The 15,176-nt window shown below is 42.5% G+C and overlaps 1 protein-coding gene across 1 annotated transcript in view; it reads right to left on the minus strand.

Moving 5' to 3' along the window:
- Positions 1 to 1,912: 1,912 nt before the first annotated feature.
- Foxo1 (forkhead box O1) overlaps positions 1,913 to 15,176 on the minus strand; it is a 78,738-nt gene continuing 65,474 nt past the window's right edge. The window contains exons 2-3 of the mRNA XM_040754437.1: positions 5,532 to 6,883; positions 1,913 to 4,953 (exon numbers count right to left, since the gene is read on the minus strand). Coding sequence (XP_040610371.1) covers positions 5,546 to 6,883 — 1,338 coding nt within the window. The 3' untranslated portion in view covers positions 1,913 to 4,953; positions 5,532 to 5,545. The remainder of the gene's footprint in view (positions 4,954 to 5,531; positions 6,884 to 15,176) is intronic.

The following is a 15,176-nucleotide window of genomic DNA, read 5'->3' on the forward strand; positions in this document are numbered from 1 at the left end:
ATAAACATGTTAAAGGCCCAAAATTGTCATTGGAATGAGTACATGAGGAATATTTGGAGGCAGTTTGAACACCTTAGTCTGAACTTCCTCAGGCACCAGCAAACACCCTCCCAGCTGACTTATTGAAAGTCACGAGGCATAAGGGCACACCTCTGTCAACAGTCCGCAGTCAGGAGGCTCAAGTGCTACATGGTCTACAAAGACCCCATCTCACTAACTTCTAACCCAACACTGTGGTTTAAGGGATCATTGGGCCTGCAGGCTTCCTTTAATGCCTGGTTTCCTAAGTACTATCTTCTCCCTTTCCTTCACTCATTTCCCAGTTTTTAAACCTGAAAACATCCTCAAGCCCGTATATACACGTTGTCACCAAAGCCCTTTTTGTTTTGTTTAGGTTGTTCTAATTTTTAATTATTGGGGGGGGGGAGGTGAGATGGAAACCTTTTGACTAGAGGTTGCAGTATTTTTCACACTTGCATTATGACTTGTGATGCAACCCTACTACTACAACATCAGGGCCTAGCTGTGAGCCCACAGGCCTGCGCTGAGCACTGTTTTATGATATGGTTGAGTGTATGATGATGTGAACTTTGGAGATTTGTACTTAGTCTGTTAGTTCAATCAAGTATGCCTACGTTTGGTCCAGATCAAAAGCTTTCAAAGTCTATGTGCATGAGCCTCAGTTTATATAGTTTGCTGCTGTTTGGTTTTCGGTTCTACATACTGGGCTTTGACTACCACGTTTACAAGGATCTGCTGTGAGAGATGGGGGAAGACCCAAGCTGACGTTCTGCTGTCTAAACATAAAACACAAGAATTCCGTTTGTTACTTTAACTCATTCATTCATTTACTTGTCTGGTACAGACAAGGAGACAAGCAGAGCTTTGTTTTAAAATATTGTCGTAACTATGTTAATTGCAACCAACACTTTCTCAGGCAATTTTTGAAAGCAAATACGTAGAAAGCTCTGCTCTCCAACTATTGAGATCCTCCTCTTTGGGCAAGATGTATATTCGGGGTTCACCTGGCCTTGGAAAGCCATCAAGTCTGCCATATTACCTCGTGCTTACTCTAACCAGGGCCCTGCTCTCGCCAGACCCTAGTAACTCGTCTTCAGTCCACTGTTAAAGGTTCATAAGTTTATAATTACTGACCTAAAATGAGGTTCTAGGGATTCCAAGACTTTTAAAAAATATATATTTAAAAAGAACTAGTTCTCTCTAGTCCTGGCTATCCTGGAACATACCGTGTAGACCAGACTGGTCTCGAACTCACAGAGATCATCCGGCCTCTGCCTCCCAAGTGCTGGGATTAAAGGCCTGCGCCATCATGGCAGACTCTAGAGTTGTTTCAGCCTTCCTGATGTTGCACCCCTTTCATGTCGTAGTGACACCCAACCAAATTATTTCCGTGGCTACTTCATAACTAATTTTGCTTGTATGAATCATAATATATCTGATATGCAACCCCTGTGAAAGGGTCATTTGATCCCCGAAGGGGTCTCGACCCACAGGGTGAGAACCAGTGCTCTAGATGTTAAGTTTACATTGCACTTTTTTGTGCCAGGGGCCATGGTTTGGTCCTATGGGGATGGTTCCCTCTTCCTTCCAAAGGAAATGCCAGATTTGAATAACCATTAACACTGGGGTTGACAAGGTCTAACTCAAGTGCTTTGGTAGCTAAATAAAAACATTCTTTTTTTTTGTTTTTTTGGTTTTTACGAGACAGGGTTTCTCTGTATTGTTTTGGAGGCTGTCGGTCCAGCCCGGCCTCGAACTCACAGAGATCCGCCTGCCTCTGCCTCCTGAGTGCTGGGATTAAAGGCGTGCACCACCGCCGCCCGGCTTAAATAAAAACATTCTTGATCAGGAGCTTCTTTCAAACACTAAGGAAAGAAACACACCAAGCCACTTAAAGGTAATTTATGTACATTTATGGCTTTATACAATTATAGTAAAGATTGTTCTTGTATCTGTAAGTACATCATCATCATCATCATCATCATCATCAGGCACTTCTCAGATAGTATCAGAACAGGAACATGGAGTCTGCACTGTTACTCAACTCAGGTGGTAAACTGTGTGGGAGGGTGTGACTCTATCCTGATGGGTCTTACAAGGCTATCACTGGTCACAGTGCCAGGTGCTTTGTTTGCATAAACCACAATGCATGGTATACTGCAAGATCATTCCCCAGTTGAAACCAAAGAGAAAATTTTCACTTAAAATCAGTTAACTTTTAAGAGTTGTAACTAAGAATTTGTAGTTTTTTTTGGGGGGGTGTCATATATTCAGCAGTTGAACAAGTTCAATTTGTACACCTTTGGGGAACTGTTCCATTTTAAGTGTTTCTATCCCTTACTGTTATAGTCCAGGACTTACTGTTCATCAGTATGTAACATTTGCCAATTAACTTAGACTCAGTTTGTCCAAACAGAATTTTCCACGTCATGTATCTATCACCTAAATATATTCCATACATCTATATTATGGAAACAATACATCTTTATATTTAAAATATCCAAGTAGCTCTATAATACAATATGCTTTGAGTAACAGTACAAACCAAAGGGAATAAATCAACCCAGGATGCATTATGTGAAATTATTTCACAAAGCAATCGTGTGCAATAGACCAGCTAGAAAGGGAACATAGACCAGCTAGAAAGGGAACATTCTTACAGAGAAGGACTCCCAGAGGCCACATGAAGTTTGCTTTTCAAAGAGACTAGAAGCCTTTCCTGGACTTCACTATACCCAAGACAACTGCATTAGACTCATGTTATGATCTTAATACTAAGGAAACTGGGGGATGAGATTTACACAGCTTCAGGAGGAAGAAACACCCAAGTTACTCGGTGACACTCTGCAGGTCTACCACTGACTACAGCTCTGTCTCGAACGATTAAATGCAGAGGCCCTTTCTGCATTGGTGAAAAAATGGTTCAAGAAAGAGGAAAGTGAGACCTGAGTTCTTTGACATCTACTCCATTTGTAGGAGGCTCCACTCGGAGGAACTGAGTTTTCTAAAATGAACCCTGTTTTGGACTGCCCAAACAAAGACAATGATTAGTAGCGCCCCCCAAAAGTCACAGTGGGAAGCTTATGACAAAGCTGGTCACCTGTGAAAACTCAGGAAATTTGTATTCTTGTTAACGTGCACAGAGAATATATTAAGCAAAAGGAGAGGTAAGTAACATAGTAAAAGCAGCAAATTTGGTTTGGTTTGTGTACACAGAAACCAGGCCTTCTCAAAAGGCAAAGAGACGCTGCTGTACACATATTCCTCAATTTGTGGTGGCTTCGGGCATTCAACAGGACTTGGAAATGCTGACAGATGGGATGGGAGGCAAGCCTGATTATCCTGGTCTGTCAACTACAGGTAACTACATTTAATGTGTGAGATACAAGTTAGGCTGTTCAAGGCTGAAAAAACTCAAATTCTTAAGCTAAGGATTTCAAAATAAATGTACACTTATAGCTGGTTTGTTTTCAAGTTTATTGTCTCAATTTTTTAACTAGTTCTATTCCATGTGGTAGCCACTATCTGCAGTTGAGAACACAAAGCACTTAAGTCCTGTTTTCAAACTTCCTCCTTAGACTATTCAAAGCCAAAGAGAAGAGGGTGGAGACTGAGAAGTGACATGATTCTTCAGGACACAGCCATAAAACCACCTCCACCCTGGACAAAAACGGAGAGCTCAGAGGAGGAGGGAACCCCAGTTAGACAAGGGAACATCATTCCAGACGGAGGTCTCCTTTCCTGATCTACAGACAGGAGGCCTCCCGAAGGAGCTTAAGAAGGTGACATGGGGCATCCATCTCAAGACCTGATGCTATACACTGCACACAATTCACAGGGTAAGAAAAGCAGGTGGAATTTCTTTAAAATACACACATAAAAACATTAAAATCTTCTACATACAAAACACAAAGTGTCTGTAAATATACATTACTTTCCTGCCCAAACAGGGCCAGAAACGTTGCGTATGCAAGTACTAATTACAATGATTTAAGATTAGTCAGAAACATCAGCAGGTAGCATCCCAAGGTGTACAAACCAGTTAAGCACGTATAAAATTAGTACTAATCCAGTTAGAAATACAAAATGAAAATTATGAATGCTGCCCCCAAATACCTGATTCCACAAATTTACAAGCAGACAATGTAACAAAGTAGACTCTAGTTTTAAGAAAACATTACAGTCCAATATCTATTCCAAAAATGATCATGTCCTAACAATAACATCAAAAGTCATTTATCTGGAAATTAGAACCATTTTAAGGTATTTGTACAAATTTGCAAGTAACAAAATAAACAAAACAAAAATAGAAAAGACCTGTACAAAGCTGGCACTTAATCTTATTCTGCCCCAAAGTTTGACAAGTCCATTTATTTATTCAGCAGATTGATCACAGGCTACTTGGTTCTCATACGAATCCCGTGGCAAGACGAACAGGTTCAAAGTCACTCGGCAGAGGTGCAGAATGGATATCTTAGTCTGTGATTCATCACCTTAGCGGAACACAGGTAGTACAAAGCAAATTTTATCAAGACACAAGACCATCACAGTATTACAAAGGAGTATAAACTTTCCTTGGACCAAGTAGATATTAAAAAACACACACACAAATACAATTCTGTGTCTACTGCATATATACAAAACTTGAAAGCACGCCAGTATCTGAAAGTCTTTTCTGCAATTACATGGTGTAGTGAGTTTGGCACTTCATTGTAACGATTCCCAATGGCACAGTCCTTATCTACAGGAGCACATAACCTGCAAATGCTGGGCAAACATCCTGTACAGGAAAGTGTTTCTTTGCCAAGTCTGATGAAAGGAAAATAGGATTTTTTTTTTAATCAAGAAAACTAAAAGGAGGGTGAAGGGCATCTTTGGACTGCTTCTCTCAGTTCCTGCTGTCAGACATTCTGCATTTCTTTTAAATGTAGCCTAAGGGGGAAACACACACAATAAAAATACAGTCAAATTCAATTCAATTATATTTAACCAACTAGAGTGTTGGGTACACTTGGGAATGGGGGAAACTACAGCTTTTTTCACACAGCTCCAGAATCATTAAAAAGGGGAAATTCCTCACTACCAAAAAAAAAAAAAGTGGGTGGGGACCTTTGACATCTGATTTGTAACAAATACGTTCGTTTATTCAAGAGCTGGTAGAAAGGGGTGAAGCCATCAACAGTGAAAGGAATCTGTTAAAGGAATCTGCACTCCAATTTTAGCCTCAAAAGGAAAACTGGTAAGCTGGTAGTGATAAATGGTACAGATGCGTCTCTGCAACACACAATTCGGTGACATTAGAAAAAACTCTAGCATGATCCCAGGGTGTAGCTCTGCTGGAATGCTGCCCTGGGTTAGCTCCCTGGCACCACATAACCCAGGTGTGGTGGGGGTGTCAGGTTATAGAAGACTCTGTCTTTAATTATTTTTTAAAAGATCTAGCCACAGAAGACACACGGTCCTGTGTCCCCTTCTACAAAGGCCTTGTGATACCAGAGTGAATAACTTACCTGCTCACTAACTCTTAGCCTGACACCCAGCTGTGTGTCGTAGTCTTGACACTGTGTGGGAAGCTTTGGTTGGGCAACACATTATCAAAGTTAAAATCCAAGGTATCTCCATCCATGAGGTCATTCCGAATGATGGATTCCATGTCACAGTCCAAATGCTCAATAAGCACTCCATCCAAGTCACTTGGGAGCTTCTCCTGGTGGAGGATACCCATCCTACCATAGCCATTGCAACTGTTCACAGAAGAGTAGCTGCCCAGGGCACTCATCTGCATGGGGTGGGGCGGAGGCACTTGTAAAGGTGTCTTCATGGGGGTCAATCGGTTCATGGCAGATGTGTTAGGCATGGTGTTCACCACATGGGGCAGGGCACGTCCATTGACTGAAGATGTCTGCTGTGAATGTCCAGGGTGGGTGTGGGAACTGGGGTTCATCATTTTGCTATGAGATGCCTGGCTTCCATAGGCTGGCATGACTGAATTAGGGCCCATCATTACATTCTGTCCCAGGACCCGAATGTTGGGTTGGGCCACTCCAGGATCAACTGGTGACATAATGTCATTGTGGGGAGGAGAGTCAGAAGTCAGCAACTCTTTTAAAAGTCCTGGTGCACAGCTATACTGGTTCAATCCTCCATAACTGGGTTTGCTCTCCTGAAGTGTCTGCATAGGCATCTGGGGCAAGGGGCTCATGCTGGATTGGCCATATGTGTACTTTGAGTAGTTTGGGCTGGGTGAGTTCAGACTGGTGTTTGGGGGTGCAAACGAGTAACAAGGTGTCTGCTGCATCATGCTGCCAGGCGAAGACTGGGTTGATACAGTTAAAGATGTTGGGGATGAGAGGAGATTAAGATTATCCAAAAGGTTTTCCATGTTTTCAGGATTGCTGATTTCAGACAGACTGGGCAAAGTAGAAGCCATCTTTGCAGCAGAAGGAGGGTACACCAGAGAATGCACATCTCCGTCTCCCAGGTCATCCTGTTCTGTCATGATGGGAGAAAGTCTCCCACTGATCGTACTAGCATTTGAGCTGGTCCGAGGACGAAATGTACTCCAGTTATCAAAGTCATCGTTGCTGTGGGACCCAGGACTTGCGGGCCATTTAGAAAACTGAGAGCCAGGGCTGTCCCCAGGACCCTCCTGCCCGGGCTGCAGGGATGCTTTCTTCTTGGCAGCTCGTCCCCGGCTCTTAGCAAATTTGCTGTTGTTGTCCATGGATGCAGCTCTTCTCCGAGGGGACTTCCCACTCTTGCCGCCCTCTGGGTTGAGCATCCACCAAGAACTTTTTCCAGTTCCTTCATTCTGTACTCGAATAAACTTACTGTGAAGGGACAGGTTATGGCGAATTGAATTCTGTAAAGCAAAACAGTTATGTTAGGAGCACAGTACTTGTTGCTTGGAAAACACGTTCAACAAGGATCGTATATACAATTTTCAATCTGTATAGCCTAAAAGTTCTTTATTTCTGAGGAGGGCAAATGTACCATGGTACTTATGCTAGAGTACATACATGGAGGTCATAAGATGCCTTTTCATAGTCTCTTCTCACCTTCTACCTACACATAGGTTCTGAGGATCAAGCTCAGGTTACCAGGCAAGGGCTATGCAACAAATGCCTTTACCAACTGAGCCATCCCACTAACTCTGACCAATAGTAATAAACCCACTATAAAAGATCTCAAATTGCTGTAAGAAAAATACCTTTCTTTTAAAAAATAGCACTTATGTCTCTAACTGAGTAAGTACAACTATTTTCTTACATATTCCCCATACAGTCCTGTTTCTTTTATACAGTTTTTGAACCTGTAACAAAAACAAAGCCCATTCCAATTTTTTTTCAGGTAAAATAAACATCAAAGTCAGACATTCTCTATCACTGGGCCCAGGAGATCACAGGATGGAGAGATAAAGCAGGACCCATCCCTACCCTATTCAGGAACCAAAACTACAAGCAGATATTCAGCACCACTTGTAGTCTCAGAACTTCGGAGGAAAAGAAAAGGTCAGTGTGAGCTACCTAGGAAGACCCATTCCAAAAAGGAAAAAGAAAAGAAAAAACAAGAAATTAATACCTAAATTCATCTATACTCTGAGAGTCTTTGTATCAGGCAAAGGGGGAAACCCAGTTATTCTTTTGAGAAACACTTTAAGAACTTCTCTAACAGCAGAAAACGCACCAACTTCAGGACCTGTAAGAGAGGGTGCACTTTGTCCAGAGGGACAAAGTAAAAGGAGGCAGGGTGAAGAAAGCAACCTTAAGCGTTGCTCCTCGGCTCCTACTCAGTGGGTGTGTAGACAGGACAGCAAACTGAGTCTTAGATAAAGACAGGACAGCCCAGTTTGACTTTTAGATTTGGGGGAGCCTGTGGTCCACATCTAGGGAAGTGAAAACACTTACCACCCAAGGAGGCACCTTGTCTAAAGCTTTCTGCCCGGCACAGTTGCTACCTATTCATTTGGCAGCTGGATTAGGTCCTGAGAGACCAAATTCTGGGTAGCCCACAATCTTCAGAGCAGAGCTATGCACACATCAACTCTCTGGCCTTCTCTGCCAACTGAGTGCAAGGCTTAGCTGCCCAAATATTCTGTGGCCCCTCTTGGACCACAAAAAGACTCTAGCTAGATTTGTGGTCACCCAAGGAGGCAGCCACAATGCCCACATCCTCATGCTGTTGACAGGGAGTGGAGGTGCTCATGTGCCAACCACTGTACCAGAGCAGAACAATACAGGGTCAGACTTCCACATGACCCTGACACATCCATGTTTCATGTCTTTTCTCAACAAGAGATGGAAAACAAAAGGAGTGTAGTGGTAATCTCACTTTCTAAAGACAAAAGTCAGAGAGGTCCAAGAGAACTTAGAAACTCATATTTCAAAACTTATTTTGCACTATATTCTGCCCAAGGATTGCAACACAGCAACTATGTGTTAAGTCCTTTTGCCAGAATGCATGGCAAGGGTGGATCAGACATGGCCCAACAGGAGCTTTCTGGTTGGATGCCAGGCAGGTATGTGGTAGTAGTAGTCTCTCCCTCCCTCCCACCCCTAAGACTTCGTTCTATACTCCTACTTATGATCTACCCCAACTCTATCTAGTCCGTTAAGAGGGTCCAGGTCTTGAACTCCTGAAGAGATTAAGGAATACAATTCTTTCAATGTTGTATCTCAATCCCACATATTTTCAAAAACCCCATCTCCCTATCACCCTGAGCTATGGCTTTGGCTGTCATATCCATCAACACCAGTGACCAAAATTCCCAATTCCTCCTTCAAAGCAGCAGCCAGCTCTGCAAACCTGCATCCCGTATGCCATCTACATGCTGGAAGCCTGGGCATTTGTACACTATTCCATCATGACAATTTTGTTCTCTGAACACAATAGAGACACACAGATAAGCTCTGATGAAACCTCTGGAGGAGAGGAAGCTTGACTTCTGTCCTGTCACATTTAGTTAATAACAAAGGGGAGTATGGGGGAGGAGATCTTCCCAGAGATCAGCTTCCTGACTGCTTGCAACTAATGGGGCAGGGGCTGGGGGGCAGGGAAACAGCTCTATAATGCCCAGAAGATTCTGCCAGACCCTGGCACGCACACATGGGGAGGGGGATTCTTCAAAAAATTTTAAAATAGTTCACTAACTTCAGGGTTAGTATTTACTAACTGCTTGGACTTTGTTTTGTTTTGGCCATAGCAATTCTTTACTTATCAAAATACCACACTACATATTTTTGTGAGGACATTTCAGGTCACTCTGGGCAACAGAGCTGTATACTGACTTTGCCAACAATTACCTCCCCCCACACACACAGGAAAGAAGTTTGCTGCGCAGAGCTTGTTTAATAAATTCCTGTTTTTCATGCAGCCAGTGAGACAGTAAAGAAGGGGCAGGGTGTGGGGTTGTCCACAATTCTCTGCTGAGCTCTGAGATAGTGTGCTCTCGACCAGCACTGTGTGAGGAAGGTGGCAGTGAGAACCAAGGACTGCGTACTTTCCCAACTCTATTTTGTATGATGTCATTAGATGGCTAAGGCATACTGTACTAGCCATACTGCCCTACAGTCTTCTAGCTTTTTAGGCCCAGTCTAGTCTCAGCCACATTCCTGATGCTACCTGCATGGCTGAGCACTATAAGCAGTACAAGACATCCTAAGGAAGGCAGACACAAGCTCTGCAAGGAAGGCAGACAGAGACCCTGGTGGACTTTGATGTTCAGTCTTCTCTACTGTTGAGTGTTCTACCCACCACCTCTACAGACTAGACTCCAAGTTCCTTAAACACAAGAAAATTACACTTGCTTCAAATCTCAAAGTCTTTAATAGATGTTCTCAATAAACCTTTGTTGCAAGACACCCTGAAAACATTACAGGGTAGATGTGATGTCTTACTGTATATAGGTAGCCATTCATGTTCTAAATTGTGACAGTTCATGGTACAGGACCTTCTCCCTCAGCCCTATCTCAAAGACAATCCAACATATTAAATGAGGTAGTACATGTAAAAATGCTTATCTCCATCAATACGAATGAAGTTAACACTACTAGGATAACAGCATCTTTAGAATAAATATGTTTTGCACTTGTTTATATCACACACACACACTATATGACTTCCCACTGTCACCACTAATACAAGGCATTTATATATATTACTTACTGAAAATAGCTACTGGTATCGAAGAAGGTTATGGTAGTTTCTCAACATATGCATTGTCTCAGGACTCAATCAAATACTACAGTTTTTACAGTACTTGGTGGCCAGAGCAGAGCTGCTTCAATGGCTCTAGTTAGGCATCTCCACTGGGACTGTTTTGACTGAGATCCTTTGTACTGTCCTAGGGTGGAAAAAGCTAGGCACTGTGTGGAAGGGAGAGAACCCAGGCACACAGGACAAGGTCATTTTGTACCTTACGCCCCCCCCCTCCAGGCTAAGGCAACCATTAGGCAGTCATTGAAGTGCCTAAGTAAGTATTTAAAACTTGTATTTACTTTGAAGTTTTAAATCTCATTTTAAAATCTCTAACTGCAGAATGCACACAATGTATGTGAACTGTGTAAATAATTTGATGCCCTATCAAAAAGGGCTTGTGATTTAAACAACTCATCCACTGTAGATTTCTAGGAATGCTGAATCTCCAACAAAAGTCAGAGGTGAGGAAGTAGCTGTAGGTCACTCTATTCTGTGACTGTCACCCCTGAGTTGCTCCACCTCTGCTTACTGGTTTCAGCTCCGGTCACTACTGGTGGATCTGGGGCTTCTGAAGGTCTCTCTCTTCATGCAGGCCCTGGCTCCCAGGACCCTGGGTCTGACTTGAGCCACACTTGAGCTTGTCCCTCAGCCTGTGTGAAGGCCGCTACCTGTCAGTCAGGGACTTTTTATCTTTCTACTTTCCTACTGTGAACACACCCTTGGTCTTTCTTTTCCACCAAGAATAACAATCAGGCAGTAATTAATGCTGAATGCCTCTTGTTCACGAAATCCTGGCCTTTGTACCTTATACATAGGCTCTTCCTTACTACTGTGGCTATATCTCATTCCACTCTTGAGACAACCCTATAGGGAGGACTACATATAGATAGATTTTACCATCACTTTAGAGATGGAGAAACCAAGGAAGACACCTCCCCCCACTAGATAGAACTCAAAGCAAAGCAAGGTTTTGTGATTTATGACTCTACCTACAACACTACTGCAGGTTGACAAAAATTACCTCTTTGTAGTCGCATGTATCAAGAATTAAAACAAAGCACTGAAGTTATAATAATTCCATCTACTACTTTGTAAAACCCATGATCTGCCTTAATGGCTGACAGATTTACACAGCACAACTTGCTTCCCAGTGGGCTCTTCTTATGACGGAAAACCACAGCAACTGTAATGTGAGTTTCAGGTATGCACTGTCCTAGGGAAAGCCTATGTACAGAGGCTTTGGGGACTCACAAGGAAAACACAATGGTCCCCAGAGACCCTCAGCTGTTAAGAACTGCCACCTGATTGCATGGGTAACAAACGCAAAGAACCTCAAGGTTATGAGACAAGAACATATGTCCCAAAAGCTCCCACTTGTAGAAATTCTGTAAATTCTTTTAAAAAAATGCTAGATAAACTAGAATTTTCCAAACACTGCACTTAATTTCTGAACTTTCTTATTGTTCACAACTGTTACAGACACCCACTCAACAAGTCTTGGTTCCCTCTTCTCCTGCTTCCTCTCTTATACCATCTCTTCCCATACTTCGCCCCAAGTGAAAACAAAGACTGAAAGTAGCAAAAATCACTATTCAATAGAATTCCCAACTTGAGCTAATAATGACTTAAAATAGTCCAGTGTGCTTGTAAATGAGAAAGAAATCATGTGGCATTTACTCAACAGTTTGTGTGTGTGTGCGTGCACACACGTCAAAAGATATAAATCAAGAGTGCGCACATAATTTGGCTCAAAAACATGCCATAACAGAAAATTTGCTGTGGACAGTTAAATCATGCCTTTCCATAAAGATGATTTCATTTTCCAGAGCCTTCTCTTCACCTGAACACCCCGTAAACCATTACCTGTCTACGCTAAAGTCTTGGCATTTCTCTGGTGATCCCAAAGCTATCAAACTCATCTGGTCTGTATTCTCAGACAATGACCCTCTCTCCAAGCCATCCAACATATAAATGTAGATTACCAAACTGATATGGACTCACATTTTCCTTTATCTTACTCAAATCATTCCAGAGTAAGGAAAACTCCTTTCAAGTAGTCTTTCACTGAGCAAAGAATGTGGGAAATTCTGCTGTCACGTATATGAGAGGACTCATTGGTATCATGGGAAGCCTCCTGTGTTTGGGAGATGCTTGATGAAGTAGAACCAAAGGAGCTGGCCCTGGAATTGGTCTGAATTGGTCAACCCAGTGTCAGTCAGTGCTCTAGTAAAGACTGGCTCTTAACATCTGTCAATAGCCATGGTTATCACCATGCATGCAAAGGCTTGGGATATCACTTTGCACAAAGTGAGGGAAGTAAACTGGCCACTTTGTTATAGGAAGTAAAGGAATATATAAACAGGAATTTTTAAGCCATCACGAATGGTTCCAACTTGATTAAGTCATTCATCACAAGCTTCCTGTTTAACAGGCTTCCTTATGCTTGTTTCCACGTCCTCATAGCTGAACAGCAATCCTGTGTTGTTTTTCCCCTTTACAAAGATTATAGACTTAATTCTTGGAGTGTTTAGCTTATTTTTTGGTGTCTGTGGAAGCCTATGTCAGAATGTCAACAAGATTGCTCTAGGAAAGGGAAACATGCTAGCTGAGAAATGAAAGATCATATCTGAGATAGCAACTATGAAAATTACGTTTTTCTCAAATACCAGTCATTAAGACTACTGTAGGGGGCTGGAGAGATAGCTCAGGATTAAGAGCATTGTCTGTTCTTCCAGAGGTCCTGAGTTCAATTCCCAGCAACCACATGATGGCTCACAACCATCTACACTTAGATCTGGTGTCCTCTTCTGGCCTGCAGACATATATTCAGGAAGAATACTGTATACATAATAAATAAATTTTTAAAAACTGGCTTTTCAAAACTGTCTTACTGCAAAGGTCCATACAGATGTAGTAAATCCTCCATGAGTGAAGTCCTGTGTATTTTGACATGAGGATGGTCTGCTGAGGACTCCAAAACCAACTGGCCCATGGGAAATTGGCAAAGTCATTATCCACATGGGCCATGCTCAAGAGGAATGGCAAAGTCTTTCTTTGAAAGAATTCCCTATTCCAACCAATTTTGTAAACAAGGCCTCATTTACATTAAAAAATTTAAACTGCACAGAAGACGGTATCACTGCCAAAGAATAGCACTGATCACCGGAGAACAGGGGAGTGAGACCTAAGAAACGGCTTGACCCATCCCATGCTAGTGTGGAAGAAAGGGAATGCTTTCATATTTCCTGAAGGCATGGGACAGCAACTTGTGTCCAGTGAAGAGCCTGGTTTCAGGTAAGAAGAGACCTGGGACTGGAAACAACTCAACAGTTCTATTTCTAAGATGTCTGGTAATCATATACATAGAGATAAATCTGGTCATGGAAAAAGCTTACTGGACTTACAGCCTCAGAGCACAGCTTTTCAATCCAGCAGCCTGGCCACATTCTTCCACACCTATTTATACTAATGACTCCCTTTACTTTGAGAGGTACAGCTCTAATCACCTGGAGTCTCAATGGGGTCCATTTAATTATACAGCCCTGCAATTTAAGTATCATTTAAATTGGTAATCACATTTATTACCAATACATATGTGTGACAAAAGCCCCTTCATATAAAAACATATATAACTGTAAATTGACTTTGAGCAAACGTGTATTTCGACATGGGAACAGTCATTACCCATATGGGCTAGGCAAATCGAACAACTGTGGCTTCCTGCTCCTGGGGGATGGGGGTTCTGTTATAGTCTGAGACTGCTCTTCTACAGAGACTTCCTCCTACTCAGACTAGTTAACCCCTCCCCCTGTGCTATACCTAAATAACACGCTCAATTCCAGGCTGCCTGGTAGTGGTAGAATTAGAGGCCCTCCTGACCCAGCTTCATTGCTTCTGTGTGTGCGTGTCCACGTGTGGCCTTTCTTCATTCCCTCGCCACCCCAGCCAGCGTTCTGGGACTGAAGCTGTGGAGGACATGACATAGGTCATTTATTCTAATGCCCTGACCGTTTAACTCCATGGAGAACAAACCTTTTGAGCCCCTAAAAGCATGAAGGGATGGAAAGTTCAAGAACATACAAAGATTTGCAAGACAGACATGTTTGGTGAGCAGACAAATGACAAATGAGTGAGATGAGTGAGTCTGTACTAACTATTAAGAAACGAAGATGGAAAGTGGAGGTACCACACCTTAAAAAGCAGGGAGAACAGCGCTCTGAAGTAGGAAATAAAGAAGCTCATGGCTTACTAGTTCTTGAGTAAGCAAACCTATTTCATACTAAAATCTTCTCTAGTATTTAAGAGCTTAATGTACAGCATGAGTTTGAATCCTCAGAACCTACACTCTAGACACAATAGTGCACACACCTGCACACTCAGTGCTCCTTTGGGAAACAGAGACAAGAGAATCCCCCAGAAGTTTGTGGGACCCACTACCCTGACCATGTGCAGCAGAACACAAAGGGAGAGATCCTACCTCAAATAAGGAGAAGGCAAGGGCCACCACCCAAACTTCACAGCCACCAGCATAGCATGCCTTGATAGGCAGACACCACACTCACACAGAGACTTAAGAGAGAAAAAGAAATGAAATGTCCCCAAAAGACATGTGTGAAAATCCAGGTAAGGCTGAAATAAGCAGCTTTTAGATGTATCTTCCCTCTACTTCAACACAGGCATTTATCTAGATCTCTGCTTATCTATAACCTCTGTCAACCAGAGAATGGACAACAAACCACTTGACCCTCTATAGGTTCTGGCCTAAATGCTACAAAATCCAACAAGGCCAACTGTATAAAGTGTCACCAAAGTTAATAAGGTCCCTGCAGTAGATACAACTAAACCTTGGTCTCCCCTAACCTACCATTGGCACTATTTAAAAGAGGTCTGCAAGCATTTCAAAAGGAAGTTTGCTTTTCTGGGATTAATTCCACTTCCTTGCACCATACAGGTGTCCC

Source organism: Mesocricetus auratus, unplaced genomic scaffold, assembly GCF_017639785.1.
Source record: "Mesocricetus auratus isolate SY011 unplaced genomic scaffold, BCM_Maur_2.0 Super-Scaffold_100011, whole genome shotgun sequence".
Classification (NCBI taxonomy): Eukaryota; Metazoa; Chordata; class Mammalia; order Rodentia; family Cricetidae; genus Mesocricetus; species Mesocricetus auratus.